This window comes from Haematobia irritans, chromosome 1 (assembly GCF_050003625.1).
Source record: "Haematobia irritans isolate KBUSLIRL chromosome 1, ASM5000362v1, whole genome shotgun sequence".
Lineage (NCBI taxonomy): Eukaryota > Metazoa > Arthropoda > Insecta > Diptera > Muscidae > Haematobia > Haematobia irritans.
This window is the reverse complement of record NC_134397.1, coordinates 161,497,604-161,512,509: the sequence shown is the minus strand read 5'-3', so window position 1 is coordinate 161,512,509 and position 14,906 is coordinate 161,497,604. Positions and strand designations below refer to the sequence as shown.

The 14,906-nt window shown below is 34.2% G+C and overlaps 2 protein-coding genes across 2 annotated transcripts; both read right to left on the bottom strand.

Moving 5' to 3' along the window:
* Positions 1 to 4,054: 4,054 nt before the first annotated feature.
* LOC142242878 (uncharacterized) lies at positions 4,055 to 14,680 on the bottom strand. The gene is made up of 2 exons (XM_075314381.1): positions 14,198 to 14,680; positions 4,055 to 4,618 (listed from the first exon to the last, which is right to left on the bottom strand). The coding sequence occupies exon 2, from the start codon at positions 4,600 to 4,602 to the stop codon at positions 4,072 to 4,074; it is 531 nt and encodes a 176-aa protein (XP_075170496.1). The 5' UTR covers positions 4,603 to 4,618; positions 14,198 to 14,680; the 3' UTR covers positions 4,055 to 4,071.
* Positions 4,709 to 10,138, bottom strand: LOC142232915 (uncharacterized). The gene has a single exon (XM_075303634.1). The coding sequence runs from the start codon at positions 10,136 to 10,138 to the stop codon at positions 4,709 to 4,711; it is 5,430 nt and encodes a 1,809-aa protein (XP_075159749.1).
* Positions 14,681 to 14,906: the final 226 nt, after the last annotated feature.

Below are 14,906 nucleotides of genomic sequence, written 5' to 3'. Positions count from 1 at the left end.
TTTTTAGGTTTTGGATGGATTTTTCAATTTTTTGGGGGAGGTCACGAATTAAAGTCCTTTTCGCTCTAGGACGCATATTTAAGGAGATATGGGCAAAAGAAGTTTTTCATATAAAAATTTAAATTTTTTTAGGTTTTGGGTGGATTTTTCAATTTTTTGGGGGAGGTCACGAATTAAAGTCCTTTTCGCTCTAGGACGCTTAGTTTAGGAGATATGGGCAAAAGAAGTTTTTCATATAAGAATTTAAATTTTTTTAGGTGTTGGATGGATTTTTAAATTTTTTGGGGGTGGTCACGAATTAAAGTCCTTTTCGCTCTAGGACGCATATTTAAGGAGATATGGGCAAAAGAAGTTTTTCATATAAAAATTTCAATTTTTTTAGGTTTTGGGTGGATTTTTCAATTTTTTGGGGGTGGTCACGAATTAAAGTCCTTTTCGCTCTAGGACGCTTAGTTTAGGAGATATGGGCAAAAGAAGTTTTTCATATAAAAATTTAAATTTTTTTAGGTTTTGGATGGATTTTTCAATTTTTTGGGGGAGGTCACGAATTAAAGTCCTTTTCGCTCTAGGACGCATATTTAAGGAGATATGGGCAAAAGAAATTTTTCATATAAAAATTTCAATTTTTTTAGGTTTTGGATGGATTTTTCAATTTTTTGGGGGTGGTCACGAATTAAAGTCCTTTTCGCTCTAGGACGCATATTTAAGGAGATATGGGCAAAATAAGTTTTTCATATAAAAATTTAAATTTTTTTAGGTTTTGGATGGATTTTTCAATTTTTTGGGGGAGGTCACGAATTAAAGTCCTTTTCGCTCTAGGACGCATATTTAAGGAGATATGGGCAAAAGAAGATTTTCATATAAAAATTTCAATTTTTTTAGGTTTTGGGTGGATTTTTCAATTTTTTGGGGGAGGTCACGAATTAAAGTCCTTTTCGCTCTAGGACGCATATTTAAGGAGATATGGGCAAAAGAAGTTTTTCATATAAAAAATTAATTTTTTTTAGGTTTTGGATGGATTTTTAAATTTTTTGGGGGTGGTCACGAATTAAAGTCCTTTTCGCTCTAGGACGCATATTTAAGGAGATATGGGCAAAAGAAGTTTTTCATATAAAAATTTAATTTTTTTTAGGTTTTGGGTGGATTTTTCAATTTTTTGGGGGTGGTCACGAATTAAAGTCCTTTTCGCTCTAGGACGCATATTTAAGGAGATATGGGCAAAAGAAGTTTTTCATATAAAAATTTCAATTTTTTAAGGTTTTGGGTGGATTTTTCAATTTTTTGGGGGTGGTCACGAATTAAAGTCCTTTTCGCTCTAGGACGCATATTTAAGGAGATATGGGCAAAAGAAGTTTTTCATATAAAAATTTCAATTTTTTTAGGTTTTGGGTGGATTTTTCAATTTTTTGGGGGTGGTCACGAATTAAAGTCCTTTTCGCTCTAGGACGCATATTTAAGGAGATATGGGCAAAAGAAGTTTTTCATATAAAAATTTAAATTTTTTTAGGTTTGGATGGATTTTTCAATTTTTTGGGGGTGGTCACGAATTAAAGTCCTTTTCGCTCTAGGACGCATATTTAAGGAGATATGGGCAAAAGAAGTTTTTCATATAAAAATTTAAATTTTTTTAGGTTTTGGGTGGATTTTTCAATTTTTTGGGGGAGGTCACGAATTAAAGTCCTTTTCGCTCTAGGACGCTTAGTTTAGGAGATATGGGCAAAAGAAGTTTTTCATATAAAAATTTAAATTTTTTTAGGTTTTGGATGGATTTTTCAATTTTTTGGGGGAGGTCACGAATTAAAGTCCTTTTCGCTCTAGGACGCATATTTAAGGAGATATGGGCAAAAGAAGTTTTTCATATAAAAATTTAAATTTTTTTAGGTTTGGATGGATTTTTCAATTTTTTGGGGGTGGTCACGAATTAAAGTCCTTTTCGCTCTAGGACGCATATTTAAGGAGATATGGGCAAAAGAAGTTTTTCATATAAAAATTTAAATTTTTTTAGGTTTTGGATGGATTTTTCAATTTTTTGGGGGAGGTCACGAATTAAAGTCCTTTTCGCTCTAGGACGCATATTTAAGGAGATATGGGCAAAAGAAGTTTTTCATATAAAAATTTAAATTTTTTTAGGTTTTGGGTGGATTTTTCAATTTTTTGGGGGAGGTCACGAATTAAAGTCCTTTTCGCTCTAGGACGCATATTTAAGGGGATATGGGCAAAAGAAGATTTTCATATAAAAATTTCAATTTTTTTAGGTTTTGGGTGGATTTTTCAATTTTTTGGGGGAGGTCACGAATTAAAGTCCTTTTCGCTCTAGGACGCATATTTAAGGAGATATGGGCAAAAGAAGTTTTTCATATAAAAATTTCAATTTTTTTAGGTTTTGGGTGGATTTTTCAATTTTTTGGGGGTGGTCACGAATTAAAGTCCTTTTCGCTCTAGGACGCATATTTAAGGAGATATGGGCAAAAGAAGTTTTTCATATAAAAATTTAAATTTTTTTAGGTTTGGATGGATTTTTCAATTTTTTGGGGGTGGTCACGAATTAAAGTCCTTTTCGCTCTAGGACGCATATTTAAGGAGATATGGGCAAAAGAAGTTTTTCATATAAAAATTTAAATTTTTTTAGGTTTTGGGTGGATTTTTCAATTTTTTGGGGGAGGTCACGAATTAAAGTCCTTTTCGCTCTAGGACGCTTAGTTTAGGAGATATGGGCAAAAGAAGTTTTTCATATAAAAATTTAAATTTTTTTAGGTTTTGGATGGATTTTTCAATTTTTTGGGGGAGGTCACGAATTAAAGTCCTTTTCGCTCTAGGACGCATATTTAAGGAGATATGGGCAAAAGAAGTTTTTCATATAAAAATTTAAATTTTTTTAGGTTTGGATGGATTTTTCAATTTTTTGGGGGTGGTCACGAATTAAAGTCCTTTTCGCTCTAGGACGCATATTTAAGGAGATATGGGCAAAAGAAGTTTTTCATATAAAAATTTAAATTTTTTTAGGTTTTGGGTGGATTTTTCAATTTTTTGGGGGTGGTCACGAATTAAAGTCCTTTTCGCTCTAGGACGCTTAGTTTAGGAGATATGGGCGAAAGAAGTTTTTCATATAAAAATTTAAATTTTTTTAGGTTTTGGATGGATTTTTCAATTTTTTGGGGGTGGTCACGAATTAAAGTCCTTTTCGCTCTAGGACGCATATTTAAGGAGATATGGGCAAAAGAAGTTTTTCATATAAAAATTTCAATTTTTTTAGGTTTTGGGTGGATTTTTCAATTTTTTGGGGGTGGTCACGAATTAAAGTCCTTTTCGCTCTAGGGCGCTTAGTTTAGGAGATATGGGCAAAAGAAGTTTTTCATATAAAAATTTAAATTTTTTTAGGTTTTGGATGGATTTTTCAATTTTTTGGGGGAGGTCACGAATTAAAGTCCTTTTCGCTCTAGGACGCATATTTAAGGAGATATGGGCAAAAGAAGTGAAAGGGTTGGGGGGATTTCAAAGCAGAGAAGTGGAGCAACCAGGTGATTTGTTGTTTGGTGAAATACCCCTGTAGAAAGCAAGTGGACTGTATGAGCGGGTTTTGTTGATTATTTCTCAGAGCAATGAGAAACAATCAACAATGTTTTGAGGAAGTAACCAACCGGAAAGAAAATAAATGATAACACAGAGATGTTTTAGTTTAGATGATAATACAATGTTTTATTGAAAATAGAGAAGAAAGTAAAGGAGAGGAGAAATGGGTTTTGATGCTCACCGTTTGAAAGTTGGAGGGAAAGTGAATACAAAAGAAAGCGTCTTAAACCGATGAGAGCTTAGAGTACTAAATTCATTTAGGAAAAATTCACAATAGATTTTTATCGATAATAATTTAGTAAGATTTTACTAAAAGTTATTGAAAATAATTCACATTTATGATTCAAAGCAAAATAGAGAGTACAATTTAATTCATAATTCATTAATTCAAAAATGTAATTCATTAATGTGTAATTCATAAAACTTCATAAATAAAAAAAATAATTAAATTCATAAGAATTTGGGCAAACATGAAGTTTGTCCATGCCCCCGGCCTTGCTCTCACGCAAGATCTTGTTGGCATAGGACCGTGGCTAAGGACTTGATGGCCTCGGCGAGCACATTCTGGTTCAGTTTTGCCTTTGCTGGACGCTTCTTCTTCTTATTGGCTCTGTTCGGTTTCGTTGTCCTCCGGGTCGTCGAGGTAGGATACTGGGCTATCGGATTCTTCTTCCACGTCCTTACAATACGAGTTACTGTCGGCCGTCGTCGTGTAGATGCATTGGTTTGCGGAGTGGTGTTGGGTCTTCTAGTAGTCGTTCTCGGGGTGAAGCAGGATGGAGTCGTGGCTGTAGGAGTCAAGGAGATCTGAGGGTGAAGCATCGTATGGTGCTGGTAACCGCACTTTCGGCACGTTTGCGAAGAGTGGCAGTTCTCAACAGTGTGGCTTTTCGCGAGGCAGTTCATACAGTACTTGTGATTGCGTACTGTAACCCGTCTATCCGCTACCGTCATCATAATAAAAATAGGACAGTCACGCAAAGAGTGCCTTTCCTTGCAAATGGCGCATTCATAAACCCGATGATACGACATTTTGGGATGAAAGGATCTGTAATGGGATATGACTTTAGTGTAGGAAATGGAAATGGAGTGGGAAAGAAAAAGTTGGGAAAAGAAATGATCATGAGAGTTTCTAATGTTAGGTGGATGAGTCGGAAGGAGTTTGATCTAGAAGTGGTAAGTAGCATAATTTAACAATTGGTCGTGTGATTATCCCGGATGCGATTCTAACATCCGCCACCCGTATATTATCATCGGAACCACGGTGAGTATCAACAATTCGACCTAAACGCCAGTCGTTAGGTGGAAGCATATCATCCATTACTGCAACGAGATCACCTATCTTTAAATTCGGAGAAGAGTTTTTCCATTTATATCGTTTATGTAGAGTTTTGAGGTAGTCCTCTTTCCACCTTATGGCAAATTGGTGGTGAAGAGCTTTCAACTTCGTCCATCTATTAACTAGTGAAATATTCTGTGCTGGTGTTTCTGGGAAGGACATGATCGGTGACCCTTTTAAAAAATGACCGGGTGTCAGTGCCAACAAATCTGAGGGATCCTCTGAGATTGCTGAGATCGGTCGTGAATTGAGAATTCCCTCTATTCGTGCGAGAATTGTTGCAAATTGTTCAAACGTGAATCGGTGTGCTCCAGCAATGCGCTTAAAATGATGCTTAAAGCTTTTGACCGCCGATTCCCACAGTCCTCCCATATGGGGTGCGTGGGGTGGAATAAATTGCCATTCGAAGCCATGAGCTGAATATTTCTGAGAGATATCGTGAGCTGTCGTTTTAACAAAGCTGGCGAATTCTTTCAGCATTTTCCGACTAGCCCCAATAAAATTTCTCCCATTATCGGAAACAACCCTTTGGGGTAGCCCCCGCCTCCCGACGAATCGTGTGAATGCGGCTTCAAATGCCAGAGATGAGAGTTCCGAGCAAGGCTCCAAATGGATAGCTTTAGTCGCGAAACAGACAGAAATTGAAACGTAGCCTTTTATGATAGGAGATCTTCGCAATGTGGAACTTTTTAGTTCAAAAGGCCCTGCAAAATCAATGCCTGTTATATGAAAGGGAGGAGAAAGAGTACACCTCAAGGGTGGAAGAGGAGCCATTATTTGGCTGCATGATTTCTGTTTAAATATGATGCATGTTTTACATTTATGTATGATACTTTTCACTCTTGGTTTCAGGCGTGAGATATAAAATTCTGTTTGTACCATCCTACACATTAGGGTACAATCAGCGTGTGCCAGCACCTGGTGTAAGTGTGACAAATATAAAAGGCAGAGACGAGAATTCCCCGGAAGAATTATAGGGTAGCGTTCGTTGTACGACAGAGATGAATCAGCAAGCCTTCCATTCACTCGCATAATATTCTCTTGATCAAGAAAAGGATTCAAACACTTCAATGTGCTCTTATTTTCTATTAATTTAGACTGAAGGAGATTGTTATATTCAACTGGGTAAAATTTACTCTGAGATAATGTGATTAGACGAAATTTCACCAATTTCACCTCATGTTGCGTAAGAAATGGTTGCGAAAGTCTCGATCCCGATTTAATTCGACTGAGACAATTGTTGTAAAATCTAAACATATATGATATTACTCGTAATGCACGAGTATAGGACGAAAATCTGAGTAAGATGTCTGGCTCCTCAATCGCATCATGATATGTGTGAACGGTTGTACGTTTTCCGATCTCCGGAGCCACAAGGGGATTATCTTCTGGCCAGGCTGTGTGTGGCCTAGTCAACCAGTTCGGACCATTAAACCATAAAGAATTATCAACCAAATCTTGGGGCCGGCAGCCCCTAGTGCCTAAATCGGCTGGGTTATCATGCGTGGGAACATGACGCCAAATACCTTCCGGAACCAGATCGTGAATCTGAGCAGTCCGATTCGCCACATATGTCTCCCAAGACCAAGGGGGTTTCGAAAGCCATCCCAGTACTATGGAAGAATCTGTCCATAATGTTATGGCACTGAATTTAAAGTTTAATGTTGAGACAACGTATTTAACCAGCTTCGCTAAAAGATATGCGCCATTCAATTCCAATCTCGGTAAACAAACTGGTTTAAGCGGTGCAACTTTACTTTTAGCAACAAGCAGATTAGAGAAGACGACAAATTTTTGAGTTTGGCAGCGAATATAAACGCATGCACAATATGCGGCCTGAGACGCATCTGAGAAACCGTGAATCTCTAGTTTGTCACTTGGACAGTATTGTAACCATCTTGGTATAGTAATGGAATTCACGTGAGAAAGATCAGACACAAGCCTCTCCCAGGTTGATTGAGATTCTGGGCTAAGGTTGTCATCCCATCCAATACCTTCGAGCCATAACTGCTGCATTAAGATTTTGGATCTGATGATGACTGGAGCTATCCACCCCGCAGGATCAAATAATTGCGCAATAGCGGATAATACCATGCGCTTTGTCATCAATTGATTACATTCAAAGGGTTTCAATGAATATGTGAATGAATCGGATAAAGCGTTCCATTTCACTTCTAAAGTTTTTGTTGAACTTGATTCATGAAACCGCAAGAAGTCTGAATCGTATAAATCTTGAGATGGGATGTGAGAAAGTAATTCCGGGTCATTTGCTATTATTTTCTTGAGAGGAAATCCTGCTTGAGTTAAAACTTCAATTAATTCAGCTTGTGCCTTCAGGGCTTCTTCCATTGAGAAACCTCCCGACAAAATGTCATCAACATATGTCTCCCGCCTTAGAATCTCCGCAACTCTGGGATATTTTCCTTCATAATCAGATGCCAATTGCAATAGAGTGCGTATAGCGAGAAAAGGGGCACAGTTGATGCCAAAAGTGACAGTTTTAAGTTGATAGTCTTTGATAGGACCATCTGTAGAACCCCGGAATAAAATACGTTGGTAGGGTCTGTCATGCGGGTGTAAAAGAATTTGTCTATACATTTTCTGAATATCACCGCAGAAAACGTATTGATATTTTCGCCAATTCAAAATTATAGAGGTGAGATCAGATTGTAAAGTCGGACCCGTATGCAATACATCATTCAGGGAGAAACCTGACTTTGTTTTCCGTGATGCATTAAAGACGATTCGAACTTTTGTCGACTTGTGTTCGGGTCGTATCACCGCATGGTGTGGTAAATAAAATGAGTTAAACTTGCCATCGGAACATATTTCACGAGACGATGTCTCTTCTGCGTGGTCAAGTTCAATGTACTCGTTGAGAACTTCATTGTATTGAGTTCTTAATTCAGAATTCTTGGATAAATTGTGTTCCATATGATTATATTGTGCCATAGCAATAAATCTCGATGAGCCCAAGTACATTGATTGAGAAAACTCTTCCCTAAAAGGAAGTCTCACCATGTAACGACCATTTGAAATTCGAGTAGTAGTTTTTTTATAAAATTCCTCACAGAACGCATCAGCAGCTGAGACGAGATGGGAGGTTGGTACTTCTTCCTGTTCCCAAAATTTTCTCAACAAATCGCTGAGAGCAGTCCCTTCGGATTCGAGAACATTTACAGAGAATGATAATATAGTTTCAGTCCGCATTGGACCACTAAGTACCCAACCGAATATTGTATTATACGCAGAGGTTTCTCCACATATATTCTTTTTGATTCCGTCAATGTTAATGAAACGTTCAGAATCGTTTCCAAGAACCAAATCAATATGGGAAGACTTATTAAAATGTGGATCCGCCAACTCGAGATCGTTTAATTCAGAAGGATTCGGAATTTCGAATGAAACAGTAGGAAGTTTCTTGGTTACATTTGGTAATACAATAGCAGATACGCTAAAACGAATGTCTCGGTTTTTCGAAACTATAACCATCTGGCATAGCTTGTCAGATTTCTGAATTTGACCTCCAATTCCTGATATCTCAAAGTTGGCCTTAATTGTTGGAAGCTTTAATAGGTTCTGGATTCGCTGAGAAATAAAAGTTCGTTGAGAGCCCGGATCTATTAGAGCTCTGACCGTGAAAAATTCTCCCATGTGTTCAATCTGCACTAAAGCAGTTCGAAGCAAAATCATATCATTATTTGAAGCAAAATTTGCTTGAATGTGTGAGGAATTAATTTGCCTTGACGAAGAGGGACCTTCATCTAACGGCAATTGATTTGTAACATTTTTAGTGGGCTTTTGATGATTCTGGCTTTCATTTATAGATTCATTGTTTACAGGACCTCGGTTTTTATTCTCATTGTAATTATTTCTGAGATGAAGCAAACTGTGATGGGATTTATGGCAAATAATACAAGTGTTAATGCTTTTGCAGTTCGTTTTGAGGTGAGATGATGAAAGACAATTACTGCAAATTTTATTTTTATATACCACATCTACACGTTGTTGTGCGGTAAGTTGTCGGAACTTCGGACAAACTCGCAAAGTATGATTTGTTTCACAAAGAATGCATGTAGATGCAAGTTTTTCCTGAGAATGATACGTTTGAATCTTGCCAGAGCCCTGAGATGAGCCTTTAATGGTATGATCAGTTTTATTGGAGATTTGAGATGAGTTGGTATGTTGCTGCTTGGTGTATCGAATACTTGATATGCGTTCAACTACTTCGAATCTATTTATCAAAAATTCATCAAGTTGGTTCCATGTTGGCAATTCTCGATGAGATCTAAGGGATTGTTCCCATAGAGAAAGAGTCTCATCGGGTAATTTAGTAGAAATTAAATAAATGAGAATTGGATCCCAACCACTTACGTCGACATCGAGCGTTCGAAGTGTACATAAACAATCATTAACTGTAGATTGAATCCTTTGAATTGATTCACTGTTCTCTACAGATGCAACGGGTATATTAAAGAGAATTTTTAATTGATTGTCGACCAAAACTCGCTTATTCTCATAGCGAGACTTGAGCGCGTCCCACGCTAAAGAGAAATTCTCATTGCATAAAGTATAACGCTTGACAATTGCTCCAGCTGGGCCTCTGGTCTTATTGCGTAAATGGTAAAGTTTTTGAGCGGGGGTTAATTTCGGATGATTGACATAAACTGCCGTGAACATGTCACGGAACGAGGGCCACTCCTCGTAACCACCTTTAAACACCTCGGTATCACAAGGAGGGACTTTAATATAGCTGTCGTTCGAGTCATGAGAGGAGATTGGAACAGGAATTCGATTCTGCGGAACATATTCGGGAATTAGACTATGTCTGGCTTGTTGTCGTGTATGGCCTCCAGATATTCTTAGAATATCTAAAATTTGAGACCTTGCGGTATAATATGCCTCTGAACTGGCATTGAAATTTATCTTAGCATTAGCCTTAATGTCCTTTGGATCAGTAGAGCTTGGAGATAGCATTATAGTTTGGTACGAAGTTTGAAGTTGTTGCCATCTTTTTTCCAAGTCTTCCAATTTGACTTCCAATACAGAGTCCGTTTGGTCTCCGATATCACACTGTTCGAATTGTGTACAGAAAAGTATCAAATATTCACAATCGAAGAGAAATCTGTCGTAAGCAGGAGATGCAGTTCCTGCCGCTTTGATATTTGAAGAACCGCTGGATCCAGAATGTCCAGATGAAGGGTCACTAGGATTATTTGTAGGATTCATATCGGTAATAAATCAAATTATATCGTTATTAAAATCCGTCGACTTAGTCGGGAAAATCGAATCTGCGGGATTTATCGATGGAATAAAACAGAATCGTTGATACTCAGTGAGAACCAAAATGTTCACGTATATGAAATGTAAATGTGAAGTTTTTACGGGTGACCTCCAACCGTTTAGTCGCGTTTAATGAGAAAATGTATCTCCTGACTAATAAACTAATTAGCGGTGCTTGCAAATGTTGCGAAAATATAGTAGTTTATTTATTCAAGAGAATAATTGATGAGTTAAATATGCAAAGAAATGTAATGAATCAATTTTAATTGATTGCAGTTCATGAAATGTAATCGAAAAAATTTTAATTTTGTTCCCACAAATACCGAGATGTTCTATTTTATATAGAATGTGACGACATTGACGAATTCAATTTCGATAAAAGTTGATTTAAACCAAATTTTCAACAGAAATAGAGGATTTTCATAAAAAACAAAGTTTTATCTTTCATTGAGGAGAGAAGATGTTATCAAATTTCATTGAGAGTGTTTCACAGTAAAGTTCGATTTTAGCGAAATATATTGAACTCATTCAAATGAACTATGACTTTCTAAAATTCATTAGAATAGAAAAAAATCATATGTCTCCAAGAAAGTTCAACAATTCCTCCAAATACTCTTGTAAGCACAACAGGCCATATAATAGTAAGCTTCACAGAGCGAGAAATTTAAGTTTCAACGAGAAATATATTGAACCAATTCAAAAGAAATACGACTTTCTTGAGTGTCTTCGAAAAAATCATATATCCTTAATAAAGTTCAAAAATTTCTTCAAATTTCGATATAGCACAATAGACAAATATAATAATACAGCTCACAGAGCAAGAGATGTTAATTTTACAGAGCGAGAAAATTATGTTTTACCAGCCAACTCGGCATTGAGATTAGATTTCACTTTTTAATCGTATAAGCAGAGATGTAAATGTTATATTTTATAGCGATAAAAATGTGTTTTATCATCCAACTAGGTTTTGCGATGATATTTTCGACTTTTTAAACATATGAGCAGAGATGTAGTTATTGTTCGGATTCGGAAATTGCGAAAAATGTTCACAATTTTCCATATAAGCCGCTAGTTTTGATTTCAAATAATATTCGTTGTATGTTCACTTTACACAATTTACCTGTTATTTTGGTGAGTTATACATAAACCATACTTTGATGTTGGTTTTGAGTGTAGTTGCAATCGTTGATTTGATCAGTGTATATTTTGGGTGACAAAGGAAAAATTTTTCTGAGTGTCGTAATTTTGAATAATTTTCCGTAATGTACTTAATTAAATCGAGAGTTATTTTCTTCAGTGTAATTCAGATTGAAATTGAGTTTTCTCTGCAGTGTATTATGATGATACCGAAGAAAATTTCTTAAAGTGTACTGGGTATGTTTCAATTTTTTTTTTTCGTAGCCAATTTTGATTTTACGCGTATTTGACAAATAATGTAAATATTTTAATAAAATTTTGGATTTTGTGTGCAAACCAAAATTAATAATAATAATAAGCAATTTTTATATTTTATACGAGAGATATGATCGAAATTACAAATATTTTTAATGCGTTCAGATCAAAATTCGAAAATATTTTGTTGAGTGTATTTGATCGAAATTAGAGATTTTAATAAAATTTGGATTTTTTTTAATATATTTTGATGAAAATTAGAGAATTTTGCTTTTTGATCAAAATTACTTTTTCGCAGTGTACTTTGATAAAATTAGAGAATTTTCATTTCTTTGTATTTTTTATTTTTTTTTTTTTTAGTAATTTGCGTTTATTGTGTTTTAATTAAAAAAAAACAATTTATTAAGTGTATTTATTCAACATTATTAATCAGATTTTTTTTTTTTTTTGAGTGCATTGTTTGAAAAATGTCTTAGTTTTTCAGTGAATTTTAGATTTTTTAATTGTATTTAATTTTTGTAGAGTGTACTTTTATCAAACTTGATATTTGTAAGTGAATTTAATCAAATTTAGCAAACTTTTTTTTTTGAGTGTAATTTTATCAAAATCTTGTAATTTTTTGAGTGTATTTTAATCTGGCTTTGCAAAATTGGTTTGTGTGTAGTTTTAATCCAAATTATTGACTTTATAATATTTTTTTTAAGTGTATTTCGGATTTTTAAATTTTTATATATATTTTTTTTCAGTGTAATTCGATCAAATTATTTAATTACTTCCCTTTTATAATATTCCTTTAAATTCTATTTTGATGCAAATAATTAATTTTTAGAATATTTCGATCAAAATTAAATTTTACGCGTGTTTTTTTTTCTCAAATTAGTATTTTTTCTAAGTGTAATTTGGGCAGAAATTTAATTCTTTCTATATATTTTTTCCCAAGTGTACTTGGACCAATAGTTTTATTTTATGATATTTTGATAATTGCATTTAAACGAAAATGGCGATTTTCCAAGTGTATTTAATTAAACGACAGAAAAATTTTCACAGTGTATTTTTCAACGTGTATTGCCGAAATTTTTATGATGCTGAATTGTTGTGCAAAATTAAATGTACCACAAATGGCTGTATGTGTTTGTATTCTTTTGGGTATTCGTTTCAATATTATTGGGATTTGATTAATTTTTCTCTCTGTGTATGCATTAATTTTTTGCATGTACAGTATATTCGACACTCAAATAAATTTTTCGATAAATAAATAATATAAATAAATGATATGTTGATTTTAATTTCGGTGTATGTTAATATATATTCATGATTTGTAAAAATTAATAAAGTGCAAATGGGATTAGTGCTTGTGCGATGATATAGAGATGATTGTGCAATTGTATGTAATGTGTGTATGTGAAATTGAATGTGTAATACGATCAAACCGGTGTATTGTCTTCTATTTTACTTTCGGTAACATATTTCCAAATGGTAATTATCATATAATATGTTTTCAATTCCAAACATTTGAATTCCAGTCAATTTCACACCTTTTTATTATGTTAGTGGGATTAATATGGCAACACACTAAACAACAATGATTATCATATGATCATATGTACATTGTTATTGTGGAATATATTTGATGAGATCAAACGGAAGAATTAGTGGAAATAAACCAAATGAAAAAATAATAGAAATACCTGTTTCTATGATAGTGGATAATAGTGGAAATGATTTCTTTTTCTTTCTTGTTTTTAATCACAATTGCACTGGTTTCGGTTATTTTTATGTTCACAAAAGTAAAATCTAATTGCAATGAATTTATTTGCAAAGCATAAGTGAAAATTCTTCTTCTTATTCTTTCATTTACTTTTACATTTACATTGCAAAGTCACTGAACTTCGTTTATGCATATGTTGACATGATATACAAACAAACATACATTAATAGAGACATACGCATGAATATTAAATTCTTTGACCGCTTTGACCTTCACTTTGCAAATTTTTTGGACGATTTTTTCTCAGAAATAACTGTTTTGGTACCGTTAAACGGACGGACAACCAGGGAAATTACAGGATTTTCACTTTTTTTCCTTTGCACAAATATAATAAGAAAATTCGCACTTTTGCACTTCAAATTTTTAGAGATATTGGGACATATACATACATACATACAAACAACCGTTTGCAAACACAATTTTTTCGACCGATATAGGGAATATTGCTTCTTTTATTATGTTTTGGCGGATTGGAAATAATTTTTTTATGGGAGTTTAGCAAAGTTTTGGGGAATTATTTGAAGTTTGACAGGCTTTTAACGATTTTATTCTAACTTTTACCAATATATTTTATACTTTTTGGGACTTAAACCTTATTTTCTTCACTTTTATATAATTTTTACAAATTTTATCGGACACTTTTCTTATTTTTTACTGTTTTTAATTGACTTTTAACACTTTTTTAAACGTTTTAATAATTTTTTTTTTACCTTTTTATAATGTTTTTTTCGCGTTTCACTACCGATCACTCCCGATTTTTTGTGTTTGCATACGTTCGTTTTGTGATTTGTATCACTTACCGGCGGTTTCACACAACTAACTATGGTAAAGAGATGGGGGATTACCTTAGTGTTGTGGATTGTGATGTTAATGTTGATGTTTGTGGATGTTATGGTGTAGTTACCAGTGAACGGCTACGGAGGACCATGAAAGGGTTGGGGGGATTTCAAAGCAGAGAAGTGGAGCAACCAGGTGATTTGTTGTTTGGTGAAATACCCCTGTAGAAAGCAAGTGGACTGTATGAGCGGGTTTTGTTGATTATTTCTCAGAGCAATGAGAAACAATCAACAATGTTTTGAGGAAGTAACCAACCGGAAAGAAAATAAATGATAACACAGAGATGTTTTAGTTTAGATGATAATACAATGTTTTATTGAAAATAGAGAAGAAAGTAAAGGAGAGGAGAAATGGGTTTTGATGCTCACCGTTTGAAAGTTGGAGGGAAAGTGAATACAAAAGAAAGCGTCTTAAACCGATGAGAGCTTAGAGTACTAAATTCATTTAGGAAAAATTCACAATAGATTTTTATCGATAATAATTTAGTAAGATTTTACTAAAAGTTATTGAAAATAATTCACATTTATGATTCAAAGCAAAATAGAGAGTACAATTTAATTCATAATTCATTAATTCAAAAATGTAATTCATTAATGTGTAATTCATAAAACTTCATAAATAAAAAAAAATAATTAAATTCATAAGAATTTGGGCAAACATGAAGTTTGTCCAAGAAGTTTTTCATATAAAAATTTCAATTTTTTTAGGTTTTGGATG